This window comes from Magallana gigas, chromosome 3, assembly GCF_963853765.1.
Source record: "Magallana gigas chromosome 3, xbMagGiga1.1, whole genome shotgun sequence".
Classification (NCBI taxonomy): Eukaryota; Metazoa; Mollusca; class Bivalvia; order Ostreida; family Ostreidae; genus Magallana; species Magallana gigas.
In genome coordinates, this window is record NC_088855.1 from 27,882,428 (window position 1) to 27,907,831 (window position 25,404).

At 35.2% G+C, this 25,404-nt stretch overlaps 1 protein-coding gene across 2 annotated transcripts; it reads left to right on the top strand.

The window, feature by feature from the left end:
* The first annotated feature begins 916 nt into the window (after nucleotides 1–916).
* Nucleotides 917–25,188, top strand: LOC105325398 (TWiK family of potassium channels protein 7). 2 transcript variants are annotated; one of them, XM_034482703.2, is made up of 3 exons: nucleotides 917–1,183; nucleotides 18,118–19,483; nucleotides 24,160–25,188. In XM_034482703.2, the coding sequence occupies exons 2-3, from the start codon at nucleotides 18,712–18,714 to the stop codon at nucleotides 24,840–24,842; spliced, it is 1,455 nt and encodes a 484-aa protein (XP_034338594.2). In that variant the 5' UTR covers nucleotides 917–1,183; nucleotides 18,118–18,711; the 3' UTR covers nucleotides 24,843–25,188. The 2 variants fall into 2 exon arrangements, with proteins under 2 accessions (XP_034338594.2, XP_011423242.3); XM_011424940.4 differs by lacking the exon at nucleotides 917–1,183 and adding an exon at nucleotides 6,782–6,936.
* The last annotated feature ends 216 nt before the right edge of the window (nucleotides 25,189–25,404 follow it).

A 25,404-nucleotide genomic window follows, 5' to 3' on the forward strand; every position in this document is an offset into this window, starting at 1 on the left:
CTTTGGCTGAATGCGAAAACTTCAAGGAAAGGAAAGCATTATTCACTTCTGATCCAGGAAACAGGAAAACATATTGCATAATCATTTAGAAGAGTGATCAAAAGACAATTAATAAATATGCTATATTTAATTGATTTTTTGTTTAATTCATATAAATATCATACATTTGTCACTAAAAAGTTCCCTTTAAAAACTTGAATCGTGATGCACTTTCAATTAAACATGTAACATGGGTGAGTATTTATTTGTATGTCCAAAAAACTTTTTTTTTACTCTTTCGTAATGATCAAATCGATAATAAAAGTCTAGTACAGATATGATTTCTTTGCCCTGCACAATTCATCTCGAACGGAGTCAGTTGGGTGCAAATGAAAACTCTTTGCAACGATAACTAAAAAATGAAAATTCAAACCGCACAATCATATTAAACTAAGCAAATTTTTGGTTATTATCGCCTCGAATTTATTTCGCCACCATGTCAACTACGTATTTAGCCTCCTTTAATTTCGCACAGACCAAGTTATGAGGTTTGTTCACCGACAATGATGACTTTTTCAGTGTATTAATAAATGGAATGCTACATGTAAATACGGGTATTTCCAAGTGTACGTTAGAGTATGGACAACGATTTGATGACCGAATCAAAATTTGAAATACCCCAGCAAACTTACTACGTAATGTATATGATGTAACAGTAGTACATGTGTTTCGAGTCCATGTATATAATGTATATTATGATACAATGCACTTATGAATAGTAAAATACCCATCAAACTAATGATATCTGACAACCTTACTAAAAATAGCTTACACCAATACGCATAACTATCAAACAAGAATTTGACAATCAAATAACGCACGTGAGTGCCACTTTATTGATAGCCATGGGGGTGGACTGACATTAAAAGAACACGACTCGCCCTCACCCTCACAACAAGACAGCCAAGCACACAGACTCGGTAGCACCGAGCATCGTGAACGCGGAAGCGCATTCTTGGCAGGATCTAAGAGCGCCTGGTATGCAACTGTTTATTGGATGCGCACAGAGATCTCTTGAAAGTTTTTTTTATATTATTAATAAGCTATTGATTTAATGCAATTATATGGTGAAGAACTTTATATATGTGTATAGACCATTTTGAAAAACCCCGACTTCAAGCTGTGGCATTGAAAAATCGTTCTGGTAAGTTATCTTGTTTATGTTTTTTTGATTTTCGTAAATAAAGGTATAAATATTATTTTTCACTCAAAGTCTAGAACCATCTAATAAAAAATTAATAATGAAATGACAATATTAAAAATAGAAATCAGCATTGAAACTTGCATTTTCGATAAAATTATTGTTTCAGACCTCATGCAGGAGTAAAAATTTTGTTATTTCAATGTAACATATGTATTGCTTCACATGTTATTCATCTACGACAGATGTACATGTATACTAATTTATAAATGATCATTAAGAACGTCAACATGGTCTGGGTTCAAGGATTTATAAAATTACAGCGCTGTACGAATTGGCCTCCAATTAGAATAATGTTGAAACTTTTCATATGCAGAACAGTTATTACGTGACAGCAATGGCTTTGTTCATCAATGGCAGTTTCCCTACATTTAATTATGAAACATTAAGGCATCGATATTTTGTTTCACAGAAGTATATTGTAACAAATATGTTCGACAATTACAGGTATTTGCAATGTTTGTAGTATGATGAGAATGATGATGATTGTGGTGCTATTGATGATGATGATGATGATGATGATTATTATTATTATTATTATTATTGTGGTGGTGGTATTTGTGATGATGATGATGATGATCGTCGTGATCATAATCGTCGTCGTCATCAGCATCATCGCACTGTTGGGGTTTTCTTAATGGCTGTTGATAGGTCAATACTGATTCTGATGATGATGATAATGATCACATGTTTGCTCTCCCAAACCAGACAAAACTGGAATAGAACAGTGAAATATTATATGACCCGAACATTTAACTTATGTAAACAACAAGGAAAACAACATACATTATGGAGAATGATTTAAAATGATCAATTGGCATGATGGTAATACACGAAATTGCAAAAGGTCATTTACTTGTCTCGATCAGAGTTTGGTTACTGTTGCTCGAACTAATATTATATGTTGTCTTTCGTCAGACCATCGAACGAAATCTTTCTCAAACTTCTATCTTGTCAAAAAATAACCTACCATGATATATATGCATGTACTTGTAATTTTGAAGTAATTATTTAAAATTTAAGGGCAACAAAGCAAGTTTTGAAACCATATCATCTGATAAACTTCTTAGGTTTGCTAAAATTCAAACTTATTGTAAATATCAAATATCCTTTTGCGCACCATCCCAAAAATGCCATCTGTTCGATCCACATTGCGAATATTAATTACCACGCCAGCTTCCTATTGAGATGACATTTTTGCATCACAAGGGTGCTAGAATATTGCAAGTTTATGCCGCTCGCACAGACACAAGTAAATTGATGAGACAATAGCACGTGATTTGATAATCCAACATTAGAGTACAAAAATTGATGAGATAATGAGGGGTGAAATTATAGAGGATCATCCCTGATGACCTCCAGAGAATGCCGCGGAGTGCGTTTCTATTACGTTATAAAAAAATATGACTCCCATTAGGAAACGTAATCTAAATTTCATTACTCCATTTTAAAAGCTTTGTCCATTTTTATTTTCGCCCCCTTAAATTTTCCTTTCAGACGAAAATAAGCGAATTTCGCTGACTTAGAACAGCACCAATTTTCTAACATTTTCTTTCCAAATGTTTACATGCCTATTCATTTTATATAAATTTCGCGCATTATTCATTATAGTTGTTTAAAGACATTTCAAGATAAGTTATCGGTTATGCCTGCATGTTAGAAACCCAGAATAATGGAGACTGCATAAATCAAAGTTAATGGTACAAAAATTGGAAAAAGAATATTAAAAATGAGAAAATGTGTTATTTTAAAAGAAATAAGTACACTCTCATTTATTATGCAAAACTTTGGCAAAATATATAGCTGTTCTGGGATTTTCAATGACGTAACAGGGTGTATATTACATTGTATTACCGTTTCCTGCATTCTAGTAATTTGGATGTCGTAATATGTGGAAATGTTCTGTAACCAGAAAACAGCGATCATTTACTGTATCATTTTTTGACCCGATTTTTCCTGCAAATTTTGTAGATCATGTTTTTTTTCTCCGGAATGTCAATGGGGAAAAAATCGGTCACTCAACGTGCGGAAATAGCTAAACTTATTCACCATTATAAACAACGAAGAACCCATTACAAATGTCCTGTCCTTGGCAATACGAATTAATTCAAATGAATTTTTTATCTCTTAGCTTTGTGCTATCCTGATCTATAGGAAATGAACCCTCTTTTTTGTCAAGGGGTTAAGTTTGGAATTCACATTGCAAACCATTATTATCCACACCGACCGCAAGACGAGGGGAGAGGGCTTCTTCAAATTTATTTTGGGGGTTTTCGCCAGTGTTTATCTTTGTGAAGGAGATTTTCCACACCACGGCCAATTACTCAAAAACAAAAACCTGTAAAAGTGTTTCATCCATCGATCAGCGCACGATAAAACCAGACAGAACTGTGTCTAATTATAAAAGGACCTGTCCCGCCATCTTAAAGAGCAGACCAACCTGCAAAGTTAGCAAAACATATTCATGGATGTTTCTTTTGATAAGCAGAAAGGAGATAAATTTATTCAACATGCAATTACCCCATCATCATCATCATCATATCAACGTGTATTTCTTTGTCATCATTTTCATTTTCTGTTATTGGTTTAGTTATAATCTTTATCAGAAAAAAATCCTAGCTGTAGATGTTATTGTCATTACGTCGCCGTCTTCTTCATGTCATTAACATTACGTCGCCGTCTTCTTCATGTCATTAACATCACGTCTCCGTCTTCTTTATGTCATTAACATTACGTCGCCGTCTTCTTCATGTCATTAACATCACGTCGCCGTCTTCTTTATGTCATTAACATTACGTCGCCGTCTTCTTTATGTCTTCTTTATGTCATTAACATTACGTCGCCGTCTTCTTTATGTCATTAACATTACGTTGCCTTGTCATCTTCATTATTTTGAAATTTTCCTCCTCCTCGTCGTTTTAGTTGTTATCGTCACCGTATTCATAATCATTTTCTTTACTAGTTTTCATTTTCATCATCTCCACCAGCATTATCATCTTCATCATCAACGTCATCATCATCATTTCTTCTTCTTATACCGCCCGCCCTATCCTATTCCAGTTTCAGATAATGATCTGACCATCTTATCAAGTAGAAGTGCTAACCCTTGTCCACAGATATTACCCGCATTCTTTGGGAATCGCCATAAGACGATAGTTATGTCTGCACATTGCCTTCCTATCTGGTCTAAAATAAATCAGCAATTTTCATCATTACAGATGGTCCGCGTTGGAATCAATGAAATTGCTTTGATTTACATCTACGCAGTATATTTCCCCAAGAAAGAAAATAAATAAGCCTACCAAATTGTGTCTGTTTTTAGAAAATGTGGTAGGTAAATTAAATACACGTAGACTTGTATTTCCCACTTTCTGATTTATTAGATTATCTGTTACTGTATTATGAGAGGAATATTTCTGAAACTTATCCTATCGAACAACATGTATGGGTCTTTGATATTTTCGTATAAGTACCAATTCAATGGATAATGATCTCACTTTGCTATAATCTAGATAACAATAATTTCGTACAGTTCACGTTTCAATTTCGAGTATTACCTCTATGAATATAGGACAGCAAATGAAGTGCCCATTTGAGCTCAGTTCAACTATTATTTCATAGAGGCTACTCATCTATCGAATTCTAATGAAGTAAAACTTCATGTACACAGAACCAAAAAAATGTCAAATTTTCTGACAGTGAAAGGGCGCAAAGAATTCTTGTCCAACTTTTATTTCAGTTGGAAAATTATTTTAATTAGTCACAAAGATTTAAGAACCGTAGAATTTAAAAAAAAAATCATGCGGTCCAATCAGAAATTGCTCTTGTATGGTAGGTTTGGCTTTTAGCAACAGCCTTTTTAAAGCAGTAAATAATCCGTTTTAACAATTCACACTCCAAAAGTCTATTATATATCGTGCAGCAAGCTGGTCTTTTTTTTGTTTAAATATTATCCTTTCATCATTGCAGGTTATAAATATTGTTATTAGCAAGAGAGGCGCGTACCGCACTTTTCTGCATTCCATTCAACAGTCAACAAACAATGTTTCTTAATCGTGCTTCATCAAGCCGTCTTATAGAAATAATCACATAATTGCATTTATTCGCCATTATTGTCAGTTCGTAGATTATTTTATAGAAAGTGATTCATGCACATCCTCTTCTATCCATTAATCTCCTTGTTCTCGCTGCTGTTTCTACTGCCGATGGCTGGTATTCGTTGTTTGTGCTTTTTCCAATTGCCCATGTCATCCTCGTCCTTTATTTTTTTTTTTCTCTCTCTCAATCTCCCTTATTTATCTTTCTCATCAATAGTCTAACTGACTATATATACTACCATCTGCACCCAATGTAACTGAATTCAAAGTAGACTGAAGTCTTTAAAGTTAAATACGCATGGATTCGGTAAATTATAAAGAGTGTCATTGGCAATTCACAATTTAAAAAAAAAGAAGCAATGATATTCGAATAAGTGGTATGAAGACAGAATTAGTAATCATTTGCATTTTATTTATTTTTTTGTGTGTAATATAAGATTGATTATTTTTCTCGTTATGGAAGTCAAACACCGTATGTTTGATCAATGAATTGTGAATTTGCATAACAATACACATCCTGTTTTCAAAGGTACCTACAAGTCAACTCTGAACGCATATTTATATCAAAAGCAAGGTTAATTTTGCCCTGTTTACAAAAAAAAATTATAACATAGATGCGTTTTCTTGCAGCTAAATTTATTACAACCACAAATATAAATGGCTTTTTGAATAGTATGGTCTTATTATCTGTCTAATATTTGAGAACATTTTACGTATTTATTTGAAAAGATTAATGTCCTTAACATTGCATCATATTTTGTTGTCGTCCCAGATTTTTACACATCTTAATAATGCAAATAGTAAGAATTTGTTCGTCATTTTTTTAAAAGAAATATTTGTCAATGAGTCATAACTATTTAGTGTAGGCATGAGCTCGACCGTTTCAAAAAAATACTTAGTATTATAGTTTTACGTCGCGCGCCATTGAAATAGAACGTTAGGCGGCATTCACAAACATTCAGATGCAGGTTATAAATGAATATCGTGTCAAATTCCCCAAAACCATAGACTGTAAATATGATTCTATTTATATAATAAACATATTTATTTTCCCGTAAACATTTCATAACCTGTTACTGAAGGGGGTCTTCTTTTAAAAAATTGGCTAAGTAAGAAGTTTATCAAAAAAAATCTTGGCTGATTAAAACGTTAAGATAAAGTTGAATACAGGAAATTACCAAAAAAAAAAAACCAAGACTTTCGGTAGATTTGACGGAACCGGACAAATTTCTCACCACATGTAGGGCACCTGATAAATAAAACAGAACCCCATTTATATCCAAAGTTTTAATTTATGACCCTCTATCAAGTATCCGATTACCTAAAATTAGATAAACTTACTTTTTCTCGATTTACTTGTTTTTACCTATATATTTGGCGGAAGCTCTGTCTATATGTAGTGATAAAAATAACTTGATAAAAATTGATCGAGTAATTTTTAAACTGCAACGACGGTGAGAAAATCTTGATTGTGATGAGTAAATTGGCAAGATTATGACGGTACACATCAATGCACTGTGAGAGTTGGAGGAGGGCGAACTCTTTTAGTGATTCTAATTAATTTTTCCTATCGGCATTATTGTTTAATCGTTCAGACAGGTAAGTGGGCAAAATTATATTTATGCATCGAAGAAATGCAGGTATTCGTGCACCGTGAGATGGAATTTTTGATTCGATTGTATTGCGGTCTTTTGGTGCCCTCCTTTATACACCAAATGGGTTGTTTATAAAACTTATATGATGTAACAAAAACTAACAAAAACATTATGCACAGAGAAATGCCCTGCTTGCACTATTGCAACGAGCGAATTTTGCAAGAAAATGAAACTATTTTCTTTACTGATAAGTTATTTTTAAAGAAATCCCCAATCTTAAACTTAATTTTCCACCATCTTTGCAATTATCTTCTTTTTAAGATATATTTTGTTTCTTGATCTTGTAAGAAATGAAAAATGAGTCAAGGTAATGATAATGTCATAATTTTAAACCCTGCGTAATGGAAATAGCCGTGTCTCCAGACAGGGGTCTCACCCGGGTGTGTCGTCAAAATAAATTTGAATATTTTGAGATATTGATTGTAAGTTTATTGCTTTGCACTACTTGATTAACTTTTGGCAAATGCAAATGATATTTACACCCCTCAACGCAGATTTCTATATCGGTTGTATATCGAGAGCAAGAATGCTGTAATAATCTGAAAAAAGTTAAGTCATAAAGCTGCACTGTTTTATACCATATGTCTGTTCTTTTGAAGCAGGGAAATGAGTATATTCTAATTAAATAAGGCATTTTTTCTTTTATCGAATATATCTTGTTTATCTTACCAAAAGAAAAAAATGCTAACATTTGATTTGATTTTTATTTGATCGGAAGAATAAATTATATGTAAACATCATAAAGATGATTGTGGCTGTTTGAATTTCAAGTATCGTTCGCTTAATTAGTCAGTTAATTGACAACCAGAGGATAGACAACAAAACAATTCTCTTGGGTGTCTGCAAGGAAAGACTCATCCAGCGAGAGGACGGATGCCCCTGCTATTTGATACCTTTTTCTGTTTCCTTTCTCAGCATTTCTTGAAGGGGGGTCTTGAAATACTACGCTCACTGGCGCTGCAGGTTGCTCGCATACAGTTTAAACACCCGGCGAAGATGTGATGGATACATGTATTCAACTTGAAGTAATTCGGTAAGCAGAGTTGCTAAAATAATCGTGAGTCACCTTTAGCAAGCGGAGAATTCCCAATAATAACAAGACTTCCAGGAACTGGCCGAAATTAAATTTTGCAGAAACTTTCTCCATCGACTATATATAGGAGGGCTCCTAAATAGAAAGTGTCAGTAGAATGTAGTAACGCGTACTGCAGTAGAGTGCTGGGGCTTACTCTTGGATGGAATGACCATTGAGAAACAAGAGATTGCGTGAATAATATTTTGAATACTAGTAATGTTTGGTCATAATTGAATTGAAATCTTAATCGACCGAAAGGGCTGAACATTCTGTCATGTTGTAAATTTTGAATTTACCGGGTGGCAGTAAATACAAAATTTACAATATGACAACTTGTCATGTTGTAAATTTTGTATTTACTGCCACCCGGTAGTATTTACTGCCACCCGGTAAATTCAAAATATACAACAAGACAATTCTTAAGTAATTTACGTTAGATAGCATAGAGCATTTAAGATATATAATCAATCAATGTTAATCATAATGAGAGAGAGATATATATTACTGTAGTACAGTGTGTAAGGTTACAAACATAGATTAGTGTTCTCTATATTTAATTCAATTGTCTAAGCGTAATATAGTGCATAATGTGCCCAGTTTTTATGTGTAATTTTGTATCATATACTGTTCAATATTCATTAAAATTTTCTTCGTTTTTTTTCTTAAGAAAATCCAATCTGATTAAAATCAGTCGTTCTGATACGCTACCGCTCTCGTAGAGTGGTGGCGTATCAAAACGGCAGATAGAAGAAAATCAGTTGTCGTTTATAATAGCCATAATATATATCAGTAAATTTATGGAAACATACGTCACAGTGAACAACCACATATTATATATAATTATACAAGTTTATTTGAACAAATAAAACATAATCACAATTGTTGCCTAGCTCCCCACTGTCATTCATTCCCCTCGCACACACCTCTAATACAGCTTAACCAATGAACAAGCAGAGAACGTCATCAGCGATACGTCATCACTTGTTGTGCATATGACGTATCGCTGATAAATTTACACATGAGGTTGTTCACGTGACTCCTATTTATGGAAACATACGTCACAGTGAACAACCACATATTATATATAATTATACAAGTTTATTTGAACAAATAAAACATAATTACAATTGTTGCCTAATTACTGAGGAAAAAAAAAAATGAATGAAAGTTTGAAAGCGAATCTATTTCGCACAAAGAACAGATTCAGTATATTCACTAGGTGTTTGACTATGCACGTAGTGTTCAAAAAACACCTCTTGGTTCTTCCATCTACCAACCTTCCTGACAATCTCAGGATTCATATTTTGTGCAATAGCAGTTGTTGCCCCTGTGGGGCGGAAAGATTTTGCCGTGAACTCTTTAGTAGATAGCCCTGCCAAAACTATAGCCTCTTCGAGTATCCTAGATACCGTTGAGGAATCAATTGCATTGTAAGGAGATTTTAACGAAATGAACACAGGGCCTTCCTGACCCCTGTGTCCCCGCGTCCTTTCTATGTAATCATACAGCGTTTGCACAGGGTCAATTTTAACAGACTTGCTTTTTGGCAATAGTACTTCAAAGCCCTTTCGCAAAGCGTCATTTTTTATACCAAAAAATGTCACTTTCATACAATCTTTTTCAAATACAATGTTTTTCATGGTAAAATTTTGTTTGAGGGTATGACCCGAGATATCGTCGAAAAGTATATTATTTGGGGCAATATCCGAAGGTCTTAGCATTAGAGTTAGTGCTAAAAGTGTGATCGCTTTCAGCCTTAAATCTTTCACACTAAGCGTATCGTTTTCCGGCCACGTAGTAAAAAGTTCATTAAAATTTTCCACCGGCATAACTTTTGACCTTTTCATTGGACATTCTGTACCACTTTTGATGAGAGCTGTTATAAGTCGCTGTAATGACTCATCTTGTACAATGTTCTCTAAGCCTTTAGCCTTGTAAAGGTGGCCAATGGCGGCGGATGCAGTGCGCAATATTGACTGGGGACGGTGAGACTTACTTGATATGACACAGAAAAAATTAGCAAGTGCAGCCGATTTCATTGGTGGAAAATTAATATCAATTTCATGGCAATAATCATACAACTGTAAAAGAACGTTGTTGTACGAGCGCAACGTACCGCGAGCCCAAGACAGCTCGAACCTGTCTATTGCTCTAGGTGACCAGCCCAACCGCGTTAATCGCGAACGCCAAATATCCTCCAGGCATAGATTTGCCATTTCGTATTTCGGCAAGGCTCCGGAACTACGCCCATGGACCGATAGATTTTTGACTTTTGGGGTAATTTCAGGGGTCGTGCAATCGACAGTTTCACTAATCTCTGATACCATGGTTGGGCTGGCCACTTTGGGGCTATAACTGTGGCTACCGCCCTCTGGGATTCTACTACATCTAGCACCCGTGGTATGAGACAAAATGGGGCATTTACGTAATTGTTCTCTTGCTGCCAGTTGTCTTGGCTGAGCGCATCGATACCCTCCGAGAGTGGTTCGTAGTAACGACTGTTGAACCGCGGGAGTTGAGTGTTGAGACAGTTTGCAAATCTGTCTATTGTGTGTGGGCCCCACATCCGGTTTATGTATGAAAAGAGATTGGGGTGAAGCATCCAGTTGTGCTTGTCTGGTGTTCGCGACCAGTAGTCGGCTGCAAAATTTTTGCGACCTGCAATATGCGCGCATTGAATGGACATTCCATTGTCGAACGCTTCTGTCCAGATTGACGTGGCTATTTGTGAAAGTTTTGGACACGGCCCACCCTTGTGGTTTATGTATGCGATCGACGTAATGTTGTCCGATAGTATTTGAACGCTCTTGTTTTTCAGTATCGCCCGAAATGATATGATCGCCAATAAAATTGCCATCATTTCGCGGTAGTTTGATGATGCGCAAGACACGCGCGTGTTCCAGTCCCCTGAAGCTACTTTGCCGTTGCAAACAGCGCCCCATCCAAGGTGGGAGGCATCCGTAATAACTTGAATTTCTACTGGACGAGTACATAATTCTCGCGAATTCCAGTGACTCGCGGCAGTTAGCCACCACGTTAGCTCATTAACGACCTCCGCGCCGATCGCGAGATTGGAATCCCAAGAATCTCGTTTACTTAATAAACGGTATATATTTCTCAGCAATAATTTTCCCGGCGTGACTGCCCACGCAGTTGATACACACTGACCGGCAATCTTAGCGAGCGAACGCGCCTTAATGTATCGTTCCTTTAATGCGCGACGTATGGCGCGTTTCAGTTTTGAAATGCGACTAGACTGAACTTTTACGATCAGCTTATTCTGTGCATTAGAAATAGTGTACCCAATATAGTTAATTTTTGTTGATGGGTTTAATTGGGACTTTTCAAAATTTATTAAAAAACCTAAATCTTCTAATGTATGTAACAATTGGTCTTTAGCATCTACAATATACTTGTCGGATGCACCCAGCAAGAAATCGTCGACGTAAACTGTAACTCTAAGACCAATGCTTCTAAGATACTCTAACACTGGTCTGACTGTTTTTGCAAAAAAGTAAGGCGAAGAATTCAAGCCAAAAGGTAGTACTTTCCACCTGTAATAAACACCTGACCAACAAAATCCTAAATACTCTCTATCTAATGGATGGACAGGAATATGGTAAAACCCATCTTTAATATCTAAAGAAATGAATTTGTCATGAGGTTTTAAGACTGATGCAAGATCTCTCACATCCTCATTCTTATATCTAGGAGGTGAGCAAAATGAGTTTAAATTTCTCAAGTCAGTAATCAACCTATATTTACCATTTCGTTTTGGCACACAACCCAAAGGACTCACACACTTAGGTTTTCTCTCACATACCTCTACGTAATCACATTCAATGAGTCTGTGAATTTCAGATTGTATAAACAATTGTTGTGCATTGGACAATGTATGATTTTGTAGTTCAAAGTTATCCGGCACTTCGTGGAAAGGCAACCTCACACCCTCCAATATCCACTGTTTAACAACATCCGATGTACCAATCTTATTCCAGTGTGAGATGCTCTTCCTTAAAGTCGCCCTACACATTAAGAAGTAGATTGGATGTCAAGAACGTCCCTGTCCGACGAACCGTCGTCCGGTCTTCTTTTGGTAGGGAACTGTCGGCGCGAAAAACGATCGAACGTGTCCGGTCCGGTCCTATAACCTCCACGAGATCCACCCCTATAGTATCCACGATTGCTAAATCCACTATATTGTCTGGTTGGTGGTGGTTTGGCCGCCGCTGATAAGGAAGCCGCCGACCGTAACGTCTCCAAAGAACTGGCGTTAAGTCCAGAAGTGTTCTTTTGCAGTGCGCGAAAGAGTTTTGATGTCGTCGAGTCGAACTGGCTGTTGACTAAGATGGATGCGTATTCATCCTGTAGATACTGAATCTGAGCTTGGTTTATCAAAAAGAATTGTTCGAGTGTTTCCGAGGAAATTTTTGTTCCTGGCTCTATTGTAGAAAGTAGTTTTAAGGAAGTTTCTGCATATCTAGCACATTTTGTCAAAACGTGGTACACCGCTTGATCCGCGCGTTGGATCCCTTGACGTGATTCATTTAGCTTAAGTTCGGATGGAAGCTTTACTCTATTCAAAGTATCTTTTAATGTCTGAAACTCACCCTGGGTATCCGGGCCTATCCCAGCGGCACATACAAAAGTGGGACTGGGTTGTTCAGTGCAGCCAGTGATTGGGGCACTGCCACGTGGCGGATCACGATCGCCCAAACTATCACATGTAATCGGCTCCCGAGCGAGCTCGTGTAATTCTTTGCGATAACTCTCTAATTTGCAATCGAATTTGTCTTCCAACACTTTAAATTCTTTCGAAATAACTTCCGAAAGGTCCGCAAATGTGAGATTTTCCTCTCCCATTGAAAATGGCGTCCTTGCTCGAGGAATGAACAAGCAGAGAACGTCATCAGCGATACGTCATCACTTGTTGTGCATATGACGTATCGCTGATAAATTTACACATGAGGTTGTTCACGTGACTCCTAACTGGTACCATACGACTGAACTTGAGTTCTCTGCAAATTCAAAATAAATAGCAAAATTAAGTTGATGTGTTATATTGTGTCCATAGTCTTAACGAGAGAGAGAGAGAGAGAGAGAGAGAGAGAGAGAGAGAGAGAGAGAGAGAGAGAGAGAGAGAGATTGAGATTTCTGTTGAGAAAAAGGAAGTATATCAATCTTTAAATTAAACATCACAAACAGTGTATAATACTTTATTGTAAAGAATGCTTCCTTTCTCTTTACTTGAAATCAAACATCACAAACGGTGTAGAATACATGTACTTCATTGTTAGACATACTTTTTTTCTCTTTGCTAGAAATCAAAACATCGCAAACAGTGTATAATACTTTATTGATAGGCGTGCTTCCTTTCTCTTTACTTGAAATCAAACATCACAAACAGTGTAGAATACATGTACTTCATTGTTAGACATACTTTTTTTCTCTTTACTAGAAATCAAAGCATCACAAACAGTGTAGAATACTTTATTGTTAGGCATACTTCAGTTTTCCTTACTTGAAATGAAAACTTAGAACGAAACTTTTTTCCCTTATCTTGGAAGGAACACGTGGTGCACCTCGCGCGTTGATTTGATACACAGGAGTAACACGTGGACTTGGACTGTAACTGCATGCAGGATTCAATCACAATGTACTATTTTCTTTTGTGGATACTAATTTCATGAATATATAATAATACGTAAAATTACGCCTAAAACGCGCGCGCGCTCTCTCTCTCTCTCTCTCTCTCTCTCTCTCTCTCTCTCTCTCTCTCTCTCTCTCTCTCTCTCTCTCTCTCCGATCATATAAAGAGAATATCTGGATCGACGACACTCATTAATAAAGAAACCCCTTCTGCAAGATAGAAAAGGAAGGGGGGGGGGGTGTTGTACAGTTAGACAAAGTAGTTTGCAATTTAGAGGTTATCTTTTGTCTTGAACAGGTGTGGAAACCTCTTGGATATGCCGTTTTCTACCTTGGGTTTGCAAATCACTATACACAGGAAATAATATCAACTTAAACTAAATATACACAAGAAAAGAAATGTGTAAATAGTTTGCATTGTATTTTTCGAGTTCGAGTTGTATGCATTTAATAACATGTACAGTTTCCCATGTTGTTTTGTTGTGCAAAATAATTTCCTCCTTCCTTTTTTGTAAAGAATAAACATATTTAAGTAGTAATATATCAACAAGCTTACAAGGTTAAGATTAGAGAACAACACTAATTATTTTAATATTATCTACCTAATTCTGATGTTAACCTGAAAAATATCCTCGCGACCTTAAATTGCCATAATACTAAACCGCTTCACGAAATGATGCTTCCGTCTATCAGTACTTTCAGTATTTTGATTAAAAGTATCATTAACGATACGGAGTGCACGAAATGACACCAAAGAGTTTAAGTTTAGTTGATGTAAATTCGATATGGAAGAAATTGCTCGAGATCTTCTTTCCATTTAACGTACCGATCTGCAATGTCGAAAATTAAAGAACATTTACTTAGTTTATAATGCTGTCCACAAAACCCACCAAATACTTATTTCATAATGCTGCCAAGTTAATGATTCAAGCAAAGAAAATATTTTATTGCTGAATTAACGGGACAGAAATGTGCTCATATATGATTTTCCATTTTCTAAGAACGTTTATATCCAAAAATATCACTTTATAATAGTATTTCTTATAGAGCAGCATGTATTTATTCTGTATGGTAGGAGTATACAAGCATCGCAGTAAAAAAAAACCACCTTAGGCATATGAAGTTTTAATGGATGTTCAGAATGACAAACAATATTCAGAGTTTGTTAAAAAAGGGCGTAACTGACATTTGAATATAATTATTTAGTTGGAACATGGTATTGCAAGTATACACTATGTTCGTTATTCATGCAATTAAAAGCATTCCGTTGTTCAGACTGAATAATCAGGCTCTGCTTCAATGAAAGCCATCTATGGTTTGAATCATTTTCGGATTTTTTTTTCCATAAAAATACGGGACAGCTTTTGAAGTTCGAAATATTAAGTGAAAGTGTTTTCTATTCGTAAGGAAATATCTGATTTGAATGATTAGCCATTAATTGATTTTTCAGAGTGACGAATTCACTCTAATTCACTGGGAATTCAAAGAGTTTGCGAAGGATTTATCTGTTTTCTATGGGCATCTTTTTGTCCTTAATGCAAGTTGTTTTCTACAGCATCAAAACGTATACATATTAACAAGCAAATTAACCTAAAAATCTAGCGTATTTGAAATACGTCGGGTTTTATCAACTTAATTGAAGTTAAAAACACTGCATGAAAAATAAATATCGGAAAAGAATTCGCTAAAACATGTCCAAATCTTATATTTTGATCTCTTAATAAGCAAGCTGCTTTTAGAGGCTGTTATATAATTACGTCATATGCGCAGAGGTCTTATTTTTAGAAAGAAACAGAAGGTACATCTTTGTTCTCTTTTCTTTCCTCCGTCCAAACAATCGTTTTTTCCTCCAACTGTTTAAAAAATATAATTCTTTTCCTCCGTCATTTATCTCTCGTCATGCAATATTTGTATGCAGTTTAGCTTGATACAGATGCTTAAAGTTCATGCATACCGATAATTTACCTAATCTAGATAGATGAACGGCTTAGTATAACAAACAAACATAACGTGATGACGCACGTTACGTTGGTGTCAAATGGTGATTGTTTTCAGTATGATGCCTAATCACGGGATCGTCTGCTTCTGTGATCAAACGTAAAGATGGCGCGAAAGTGTCGCCGTTGCAAAGAGTTCGTGAACGTTCAACTTTTTGTACAAATTCCCATGGTGCCCCACTAATACTGAGCCTTTTTTCCTTTTTCTTTCATTCCATTCTCTTTCTCTTTTATTTTTCAATTACAATGTGATCGATATGTATGCAGATAATGATCGAGTGTAATGCATGATCGACGGAAATGATGATGATGAAATACAGTGTGAATTATAAATGATGAATTTATTAGGGTCATGCATTCGCTAACATCGTAAAATATGTATTTTATTACAGAACTAAAATATTTGTTTATATACTGTTTACAGTTTCTGAACAATTGAATTTTCCATAAGAATTCACGTCGTTTGAATTTTGACAATATTCTGTGAAATATGATATCCCGGTGTTTTGTTTTGATAGTGATAAAACATAATGTAGAATTGTTTTTGCTCAAAGTGCGTAACACACAACCTCTTATTACTACAGAAGCGTTGCTTTTTATGCGTGGTATAAAGTATCATATGAAGCCAATATAGGAAAAACTTCAAAAGTTACAGAGATAATAAAGACAAGAGATGTGTAAATATTTCATATTTATATTGAATTTCAGAAGGTTGCATGGTGTGATAACACTGCCTATCTTTTCATTCGAAATCATAAATTGTTCTTTATTATCGTCAGAATAGGACACAAGCATGTATATGAAGCAGATCAATATGTGATGAAAACTGAAATAACGAGATGTTAACGTTACGCGAGAGGTTTTCAAACTCTCATGCAACGTTATTCAATTAAGGTATCTTTCATGTTTAGAATGTATGAAATACTGCGATTTAATTGATACCGCTCAACAGTGATCAGGACAGTTTTATTGGCGATTGGCAAGAGAAGTCAAATCACATAAAACTTCGTTCTTGCTGTCGGAATTTGAAAAGATGGCGAAGGTGTTTGTTTAAAAAAAATGTTAATCTATAAACCGATTGAGAGCTAGCCAAACAATTAAGTAATTAATGAGTGTTCGTTGACTTGTTGTCCCACAGAGATTGAACCTAGCTCTTTGAGATTGTAGTGTTTTTCTTTAATGATCGAGTTCCTGGCTGGGTTCTAGACCGTGAAGGCTTGGTTACACCGTATAGCCTGTATACGGCTTCGATCTGTAGATCACTGTTGTCTCTTGTTTACATCGAAACGCTTCTAAACTCAATAAATGCAAAAAAGTTATTGCAGAAATACTTTAGATCAGATTCAGTCCTTGGTCAACGCTTTTCAAATTGCTGCTATACATGTAATACGAATGTTTGAGCATTTTGACCATACATACATGTACATGTTTGTCCCAGCGATCTTCTGTGTTGCAATTTACTCTTTTCTTTGTGCCCCAACTCTAAGAATACTATCCATATAAAACTATACATTTCTTGTTAAAGTAATGATGATTTTTTTTGGGGGGGGGGGGGGGGGTGAGGGTGACTCCACTTAATTGGCATAGAATACGTAATATTAATAAGTAGATTCGAAGTCAAACAATTCTATCGTTTTCAACTTTAAACACTTCTTCAATTTATATGTGTGTAGGGTACGTAGTTATTATATAAATGAATGGGTAGCCGAAATATAGAAATTACACACATTAATGTGCCACCTACATCCTAACCCTTGCGAAATATGTACGTTAATTCATATTACACTGTTTCTGTCATATTCATTAAACTTACTGAACCTATAACTGCATCTCTCATTTATTAATATTGCATGTTAATCTGGCGCTGTCTGTCATCAAAACCGAGTTTTGTTTATTGTGTCTGTGAATAATAGATTAAAAAAATCCTTTAATTACTGCACAATTAAGCATTCAATCAGTCATATAGGCATGTAATGTATCTATACATTAATGACGCAAGCATCTGCTGGGGCTAATGAGCCATGTGCCTAAATAATTTGTACGATATACTTTAAGTCCTCTGATCATGCCAATAAAATTGATGGATTTTCGTCAGAAAATGCATTAGATAAACAATCTACAATGATTAAGCCCTTAAATATATAATCCCATTCTGCTAACTGTGTATTCATATAAATAAAAATACATGCCTCCGAAGTTGATCGCATTTCGTTCATGGGAGGCATTTATGAAGAAAATAAACTATGACCATTACTCATAATTCAACGACATTCTAGATCTGTAATTGACCATACGTCGTAAATATTATCATTATTTTCTTGTTTTGCATCTCTGGATTTCAATATTTTATTGCTATCAATAAAATGTCTACTTAACTTTTATTTCCATCTCTCACATTTTTCAGATATCTATCTGAGGGGCTCGGGGATATGCAGGCACATGCTTGTGAACATCCATCAGTGTATTTACCACGCTCAGCACCATCAGTCCATTTCAACGATAAAAACTTTTTAACTTCTACTAAAGCTCAAGGCAATCTTCTGCTTTAACTTACTCATAAATCAGTTGGCTTAATTGGCGGTGCTATTTAAGCGCGCATCCCATGTCATGAGCGGGTTAAAGTTCCTTACTCCATTCTTCAGTGTCGGAGGGAATTAAAGATTACTCCTCAAGAAGTAGTGGTCGAGGCGGCGAGGATCTGAAACTATCGGAACGACCCGTACAGTCAGTTATTGGAGGTTTATTGAAATAGGTTTCATTACTGGTATATTTACCGAGTACTGGGCCACCATCGATCATCCGAGGTACGGAATTCAAATAAAGTAGTTGTCACAATTACAATAAATGGTTAATTGGAATTGAAAATGAAAGGTTCTACTGATGTCTGAACAGTGTTACACTCGGATCATGCGGGGATTTTGGCTCCAGGAAGTGCCGTGTGTATAGTTTGAGTTTAGTGTATCGACGAGATTTTTGGTGTGGCCCCGCGGTGGGAAGTATGGCGGGAACCAGCGATGAGAACGAGCAAAGACTGTCAGCAGACGAAGAGGAAGAGAAAGACGTGGGAGAGGAGGAGGAGGAGGATGACAACTCAGACGACATTGTCGATGACGTCGAATCAGTGAAATTTAACAATGGTGGGAGATATTCTATTGGCGGGGAAGCCGAAATAATTCTGGTGGGTGATCATGATGAAAAGACGAACAATGAAGAAAAAACTGAGAGACGTCGTCGCCCCTGTTGTCATTGTTGTCTGTTTTGCTATAACTGTTGCAGAAGTAAGAAAGGAAGAGATGGTAACGATAAAAGCAAAAAGTCGAAGAATGACAAGAAAGTTAAAAAACAGCCTTCACAAGTCCGAAATATGTCTAAAAGCCAGCGGCGGAAGGAATTGTGCTGGATGTGTTGCAAGAAGTTCACGGCTTTCCTCTTCTCCCACATCGGACTCTGTGGACTTGTGATCGCCTATTCCATTATGGGTGGCTTCATTTTCATGTCTCTGGAATCAAGTCAGGAAATGCTGGAACGAAAGAGTGTGGATCTCTCTCGAAAACTGCAGCTTGAAAGAATGTGGAACATTACCGTGGACACTCTTATTCTTGGAAAGCAAAACTGGACTTACGAAATGGAGCGGGTTTTGAAAGAGTTCCAGACAGAGATTTATGAGGCGACCAAACTGAGGGGTTGGGACGGGCAAAGTGACACTGCTGAGGCTCAGTGGTCATTCCCCAATTCCCTTCTGTATTCCATTACAGTCATTACCACAATAGGTGAGATGTTTTCATGATCTAGTTTTTTTCTATAAAGAATCTTTTTTTTGTTTCTTTCAATCAATCAACTTTAAGCATAATAAAATATCATCTATATTTGAATACTTATAATGCGTTTTTTTCTAAAGTAAAAAAAAATACTTGAGGCCTTATTTGTTTCATCCGAAAGTTTTATGTCTCGGACGATATGCATGTACATGTATTCGACTATACTCTGTCCCACTTTTTGCTTGATATTTCAATAATAGTAAATACCTTTGTGCTCAAACTACGTTCATCCACTAATATGAAAAATGTCCAGATTATCTGTTTTGAAACGCCCCCTCCTCCGTTTCAGGTTTCAATACACATCCCAAAATTGAAAGTCTACGGAGATTTTGCATTGCATCAGCCATTAATAAGCCCGGATGATAACGTTAAAAAATTGCGCGATGTATTCCGAGTATATTCCTGTAAACATTTCCAATTATAAATCTCCGTAAGAAAATTGTTCTCGTTCCTGTGAAATTTTATGAGTGAAAAGGGATAATTGTTCAATGAAGATATCTTGGATATATTCCCTTCCATCGATTTCAATTGTATTTCTTTCATAGGTATGTGTATTTTTATTAAAAATCATCAAAAATTGATGGAAGCAATAACTTGGGACAGACTATAGGTTTCTTGTGCGTTATGTATCATTCTGCAAGTATACTGTATATAAAGACACGTGTTAGCTATAAAGTAAGACATGCATTAATCTTTGTAAAAATTTGACAATATAATTAGCGATTCAAGCCTTCAAAAGCTGTTTGTTATCAGTGACCCATTCCATGTGTTCTAATCCAGTTAGAGATCAATCTGCATGTCAGTAGCATCACGATCGGGAGTTAATGTCTAAGGCGAGGAGGAACCATTTCAAAGAACGCTTTTACTTCACGTAACGCTTTTTAAAAAGAAATCTAAAATGAAATTGACACACCTAATTTTCTGCTTAGCACGAGGGAAAAATTATCGTGGGTAGAAATCAGTTTTGTTTACATTAGAAAATAATTATACGTATATCTGAAGAGTGTCTTATCTTTCGAATTTCCTCTGTAACTGATATATCTGATAGCTTGTCAAAAATGGCACACAGTCTGCTTGGTTCAAATAGTGTACGAGTTAGGTATAGGTATAAGGAACAAAGGAGGAGTATAAGAAAATCATTCTTCTAAGAGATCGCCCTGGCTGCACTATCGTGGAAAGAAAATCAAGTGGTGATTGACAAGTTGTAATTAACAGATAATTATCGCTCTTGTCAGACCAGGGATCACACGTTAAAATCATTTAAACAATGTTGTAACCGAAGTTATAAAATCCTTGTTACAATCAACGTTTCAGACAAGGATGGAACATTTTTAATTAAAACTTAACCACCGTGCTCACTTTTAATTAAAAATGAAAACTTTTTTTCTGAAATATTTCTTTGAATAAATAAAAGAACACAGGACTTTTTGAAGTGTGTAGAACAAATATGAAAAAGAAAGTCATAATACAATATGTTATGCCTAATCCATTGTTATGCTCATGACCTAAATTTCAATTTAGAATCGAATTGTAGAAATAAAGTTAACCCTCGTAATTATGAGAAACGTTTGAAGAATTTATATTTTTTTTCTACAGGACGAGGTTACCTTTATCAATGTATTTAGAGAGTTTAAATGCGTTTCCACTTCGATTGAAATGCACATCAATCAAGATTTTCATTGTCAATAATGGAATATGCCAAGAAAAACAGTATCTGAGGCTTCTTAATTTTTTAAGTTCCCAAGCTTAGATATTCTTTCCCTAAGTTCATATTTCCAGACGATTTACACCGATATTAGGTCAGTTAAAGATCTTTCTAGTTAAGATATCCCCCGCCATATTTATTAAGAAACGTTAACCTGATTGTGTTCATACAGCAAAAAACGAATCAGGAGAGAATAGTTTATTAATAAGTAAATCTTTTCGCTTGAATTCCTTCAAACGCAATGCTGTTTTAATAGTGACAACGATTGTTGGATAGGCTTATGATATGTTTGTTGTTGTAACTTTACTTCTACGGAAGAATGTCATTTCAAAATTATTGCAACAATTACAACAACGTAGTGATAACAGTTATAACAAAGTTACATGTATCAAAATAACAGCAAAATTAATATTGCATGATAGTAATTTCATGTTCAATAACAACATTGGTTATAACAATAAAGTAGTTACAACAACAACAATTAACAAATACAGCAATACAGTAGCTACAACTACAACACTGTTATAACACTATAGTAACTGCTACAACGACTAGATCAAAGAACATCAACGATCAAAACAAGCTAGAGAACAACAATGATTGCTACAAGACAGTTTTCAACAAAATACTAATTTCAACTACAACATTAATTGCGTAAAAGTAGCAATTTCAATAAAAACTCCGTTTATTACAATCTAGTGAAAGTAACAACGCAACAACAGTAAGTACAGCAAGCTATGATCGAATTATAACAACATTGTTAACAAATACATTGACAATTACAATTGCAACAGCGATTACAAATTATTAATAATGATTACAATAACAACAACCGTTTTAACAACAACAATAACAATTCTAACAATGAAATAATAACAACGCTGCAACGATTGCAAGGGCAATTTCGAGTACAACAAATTACAAGATGCTTTGATAAGTCCCTTTTCTCTAAAAACCCTTTACGTTTGTTACCGTTCTTGAATTACTTTTTTACTGATATGGTGCAAAAAACAATATTTATCACGTTTGTGTCTTTATTATGAATTTTTAACATCGCACGGGTCTTATTCATTCGCATGTGGCGATTTATTGCCGAGCTTGATGATACTCAATTGTGTTACGATGAATGGTGAAAAGTTCAAAGAAACTGATACTTATTTATTATTCAACGAGTTATTTGATGCTTTCTGTGTATTTTACCCAAATTTTCAATGAAGCGAATCAAGCGATCAGTGAATGATTTTTTTTTCCTCATTTTTCTCTTTGCTCTACAAGACTTCTCACCATTTGCAGAAACAATGTCACTTGTTTCAAAACTAAGATATACAGAAGTGTTATCCTTGATTTTTATGCTTAAAATCTTACCCTACTGTGTGCTTCATTATAGTTATTTACAGGATTTTTCACTATCTCCATTTACAAACAATATCAATAAATAGATATAAAATTGGACTATTTCAACAAAGTGTGTGTATATATATATATATATATATATATATATATATATATATATATATATATATATATATATATATATATATATATATATATATGGCGTTATTTATAATTTAGTATTAGTATATCTGTAAGTGTTTCAAATTTAGCACGAAGCTTTTTAAGTGAAACTTGCTCGTACAGTAGTACATATATGTAAAACCATCTACAAAAGTTCCACCTCACCGTTATTGCGTTAACTCGATATGTTGTACAAACATCGCTTCATCAGCTAGATCTTTATCTTCCTATCTCCAGACTTTTACAGAGTACGAACCCCCAAAGATCTCAATTTCAGGAAGCGTCTTGAGATTTCTTTTTTGCCGAAGCGAGCTAACATTGATAAATGAGTTGGGGGGTCTCTGACATTGGGTTATGGACTAAAGGGATTTCTGGATAATTCAAGTCATCACCAATTATCGCCGGGAGCGCTGGCTTGTTGAAGCAATTTCTCTTGCATTTTCTTAAATTTCAAAACCGTACTTATTTGCTGTATCAAATCTTAAGTTTTTAATTGAGGAAATTCTCATGTAGAACTTGGTCGTAAATCATTAGTTTTTTTTATATTTGAGTATTTCCAAGTGTTTTGGCTAACCATATTCTTTTGAGGAAATGATTGTAAAATATTGTTTTACATTGAAAACCCTATTTCATGCATTACGCATTGCAGACTTAGTACACGTAGGTGAAACTGAAGCGTTGATTTTGACTTTCATACTAAAACATATGTATTTGGAAATTGTGTTGATATTTTTAAGTCCGACACGATGTACCAGTCAGTCGCGAAAATAGTCCAACAAGTGTAAACATTACTGAGTATTTTTACTTGAAAAAAACATTTAGCAATTCGTATTAATTTAATAATAGTTTTGTGAAGTATTATAAAGAGTTGCGTTTACTAGCATTCATATTTGACCAAATAAATTCAAATACTTCATAGTTAAAATGTTTTTTTATTACAGCTACATATGTATAAAAAAAATTAATAAGATATATATACAGTGTTGTCATGTTGTAAATTTGGTATTTACACTCACCCTTTAAATTCAAAATTTAAAAAACGATATTGATATTCCTTTTTTGTGTACAGTAAAACTAGTTTAGTATGGACACAGCTATTATGAAATAACGAATATAGCAAATTATCGAAGTAAGTAAAAGTTCTCTTTCATGATCAACTCGAATATTACGAATTCCTATCATTTTGTGTCCAAAGGATAATAGGAAAGGGTTTTTTTTATAATTAGAAATATGAAATTAACATCAATATTCACTTGTACATGTACCAATGCTTCTAATTGTTCATACAATTCATTTCATTCATACATGTATGTATACAGGTCAAACATTGCGATATCAATGTAGCCTACCCTTTAAAGTGTTTTTAAAGTTAACAAATATTTAATGTGATTTTTTTTATAATCGTCAGGATATGGTCACATCGCCCCGAAGACCGACCAAGGAAAATTTGTAACGATAGTCTACGCTCTGGTGGGAATTCCAATAACACTGCTGTGTCTGACAAATCTCGGGGGTTTTCTCGGAGACTGTTTCCGGTGGTTTTACAAACACGTCTGCCTGTTGACGATATGGCTGTGTTGTCCGTCGCAGGCAAAATGGACGTCGGAAAGAAAGCGCATGAGCCGAACTTTGACCAAAGGTTCTCACCTTCCCCAAACACTACCAAAAAAGGGAAAAAATGACGAGAGTTTGGAGAAAGGAGAGCTGACAGGAAGCCATGAGGACATAACAATGGCTATGAACGCCAAACTTCCCAAAGAACAAGTGCGTGTTCCGATTTTTGTCAGTTTAATGCTGATCGCACTGTATATTTTCGGAGGCGCCATTTTGTTCTCAGAATGGGAGAATTGGCCATGGTTGGATGGCGCCTATTTCTGCTTTATTACACTCAGTACGATCGGGTTCGGAGATCTGGTTCCAGGAATGAGGTCCGATTCCGTGGCAAATCAAGAAAAACTTATCCTATGCTCATTTTACTTGATCTTTGGACTTGCTATAATCGCCATGTGTTTTGACTTAATGCAGGAGGAGGTACGAGCCAAATTCAGGTGGTTAGGTCAAAAACTTGGTCTGATCGAATCCAGAAAGTAATTCCAAATCTACACGAACATGTACTTGAATTTTATAGGTATTAGTTCATCAAATATCGATTTGTCGTTTTACTATCAATGTGTCTTACAATACCCATCAACGCTTTAGAAATAAGATTTTTTTTCGACTGTGCACATTATTAAATGAATGTTATTGTCACTGGCACTTGGTATATCTCAGAAAAGAAGAGAGGTCATGAACTTTTACAAGCATTTTTATGATATTGTAATATCACTGCACAATTACCACTACATTTATTTATTTATCATAATAGTTGTACCTATTGCCTCACTGATAAAAAAGATCACATGTTTTATCCAATGTTCAATAAATTCCAACATAGAGATTTCTTCCATTCTGTTCCCGGCATCGTTTGTATTGACGTTATTCTTCAATATTTTACACTATATACATTCTACATGGTACATTGGATTACCTGGACATAAGTCTATCAGTTTTATAACGTTTTCATTTTTATAGAAGTCCCGATTCATTAGGAATAATAAAAAAGCACAGATGTATTTTTGTTCAAACGGGAATGTACTTGATATAGCAAAAACAT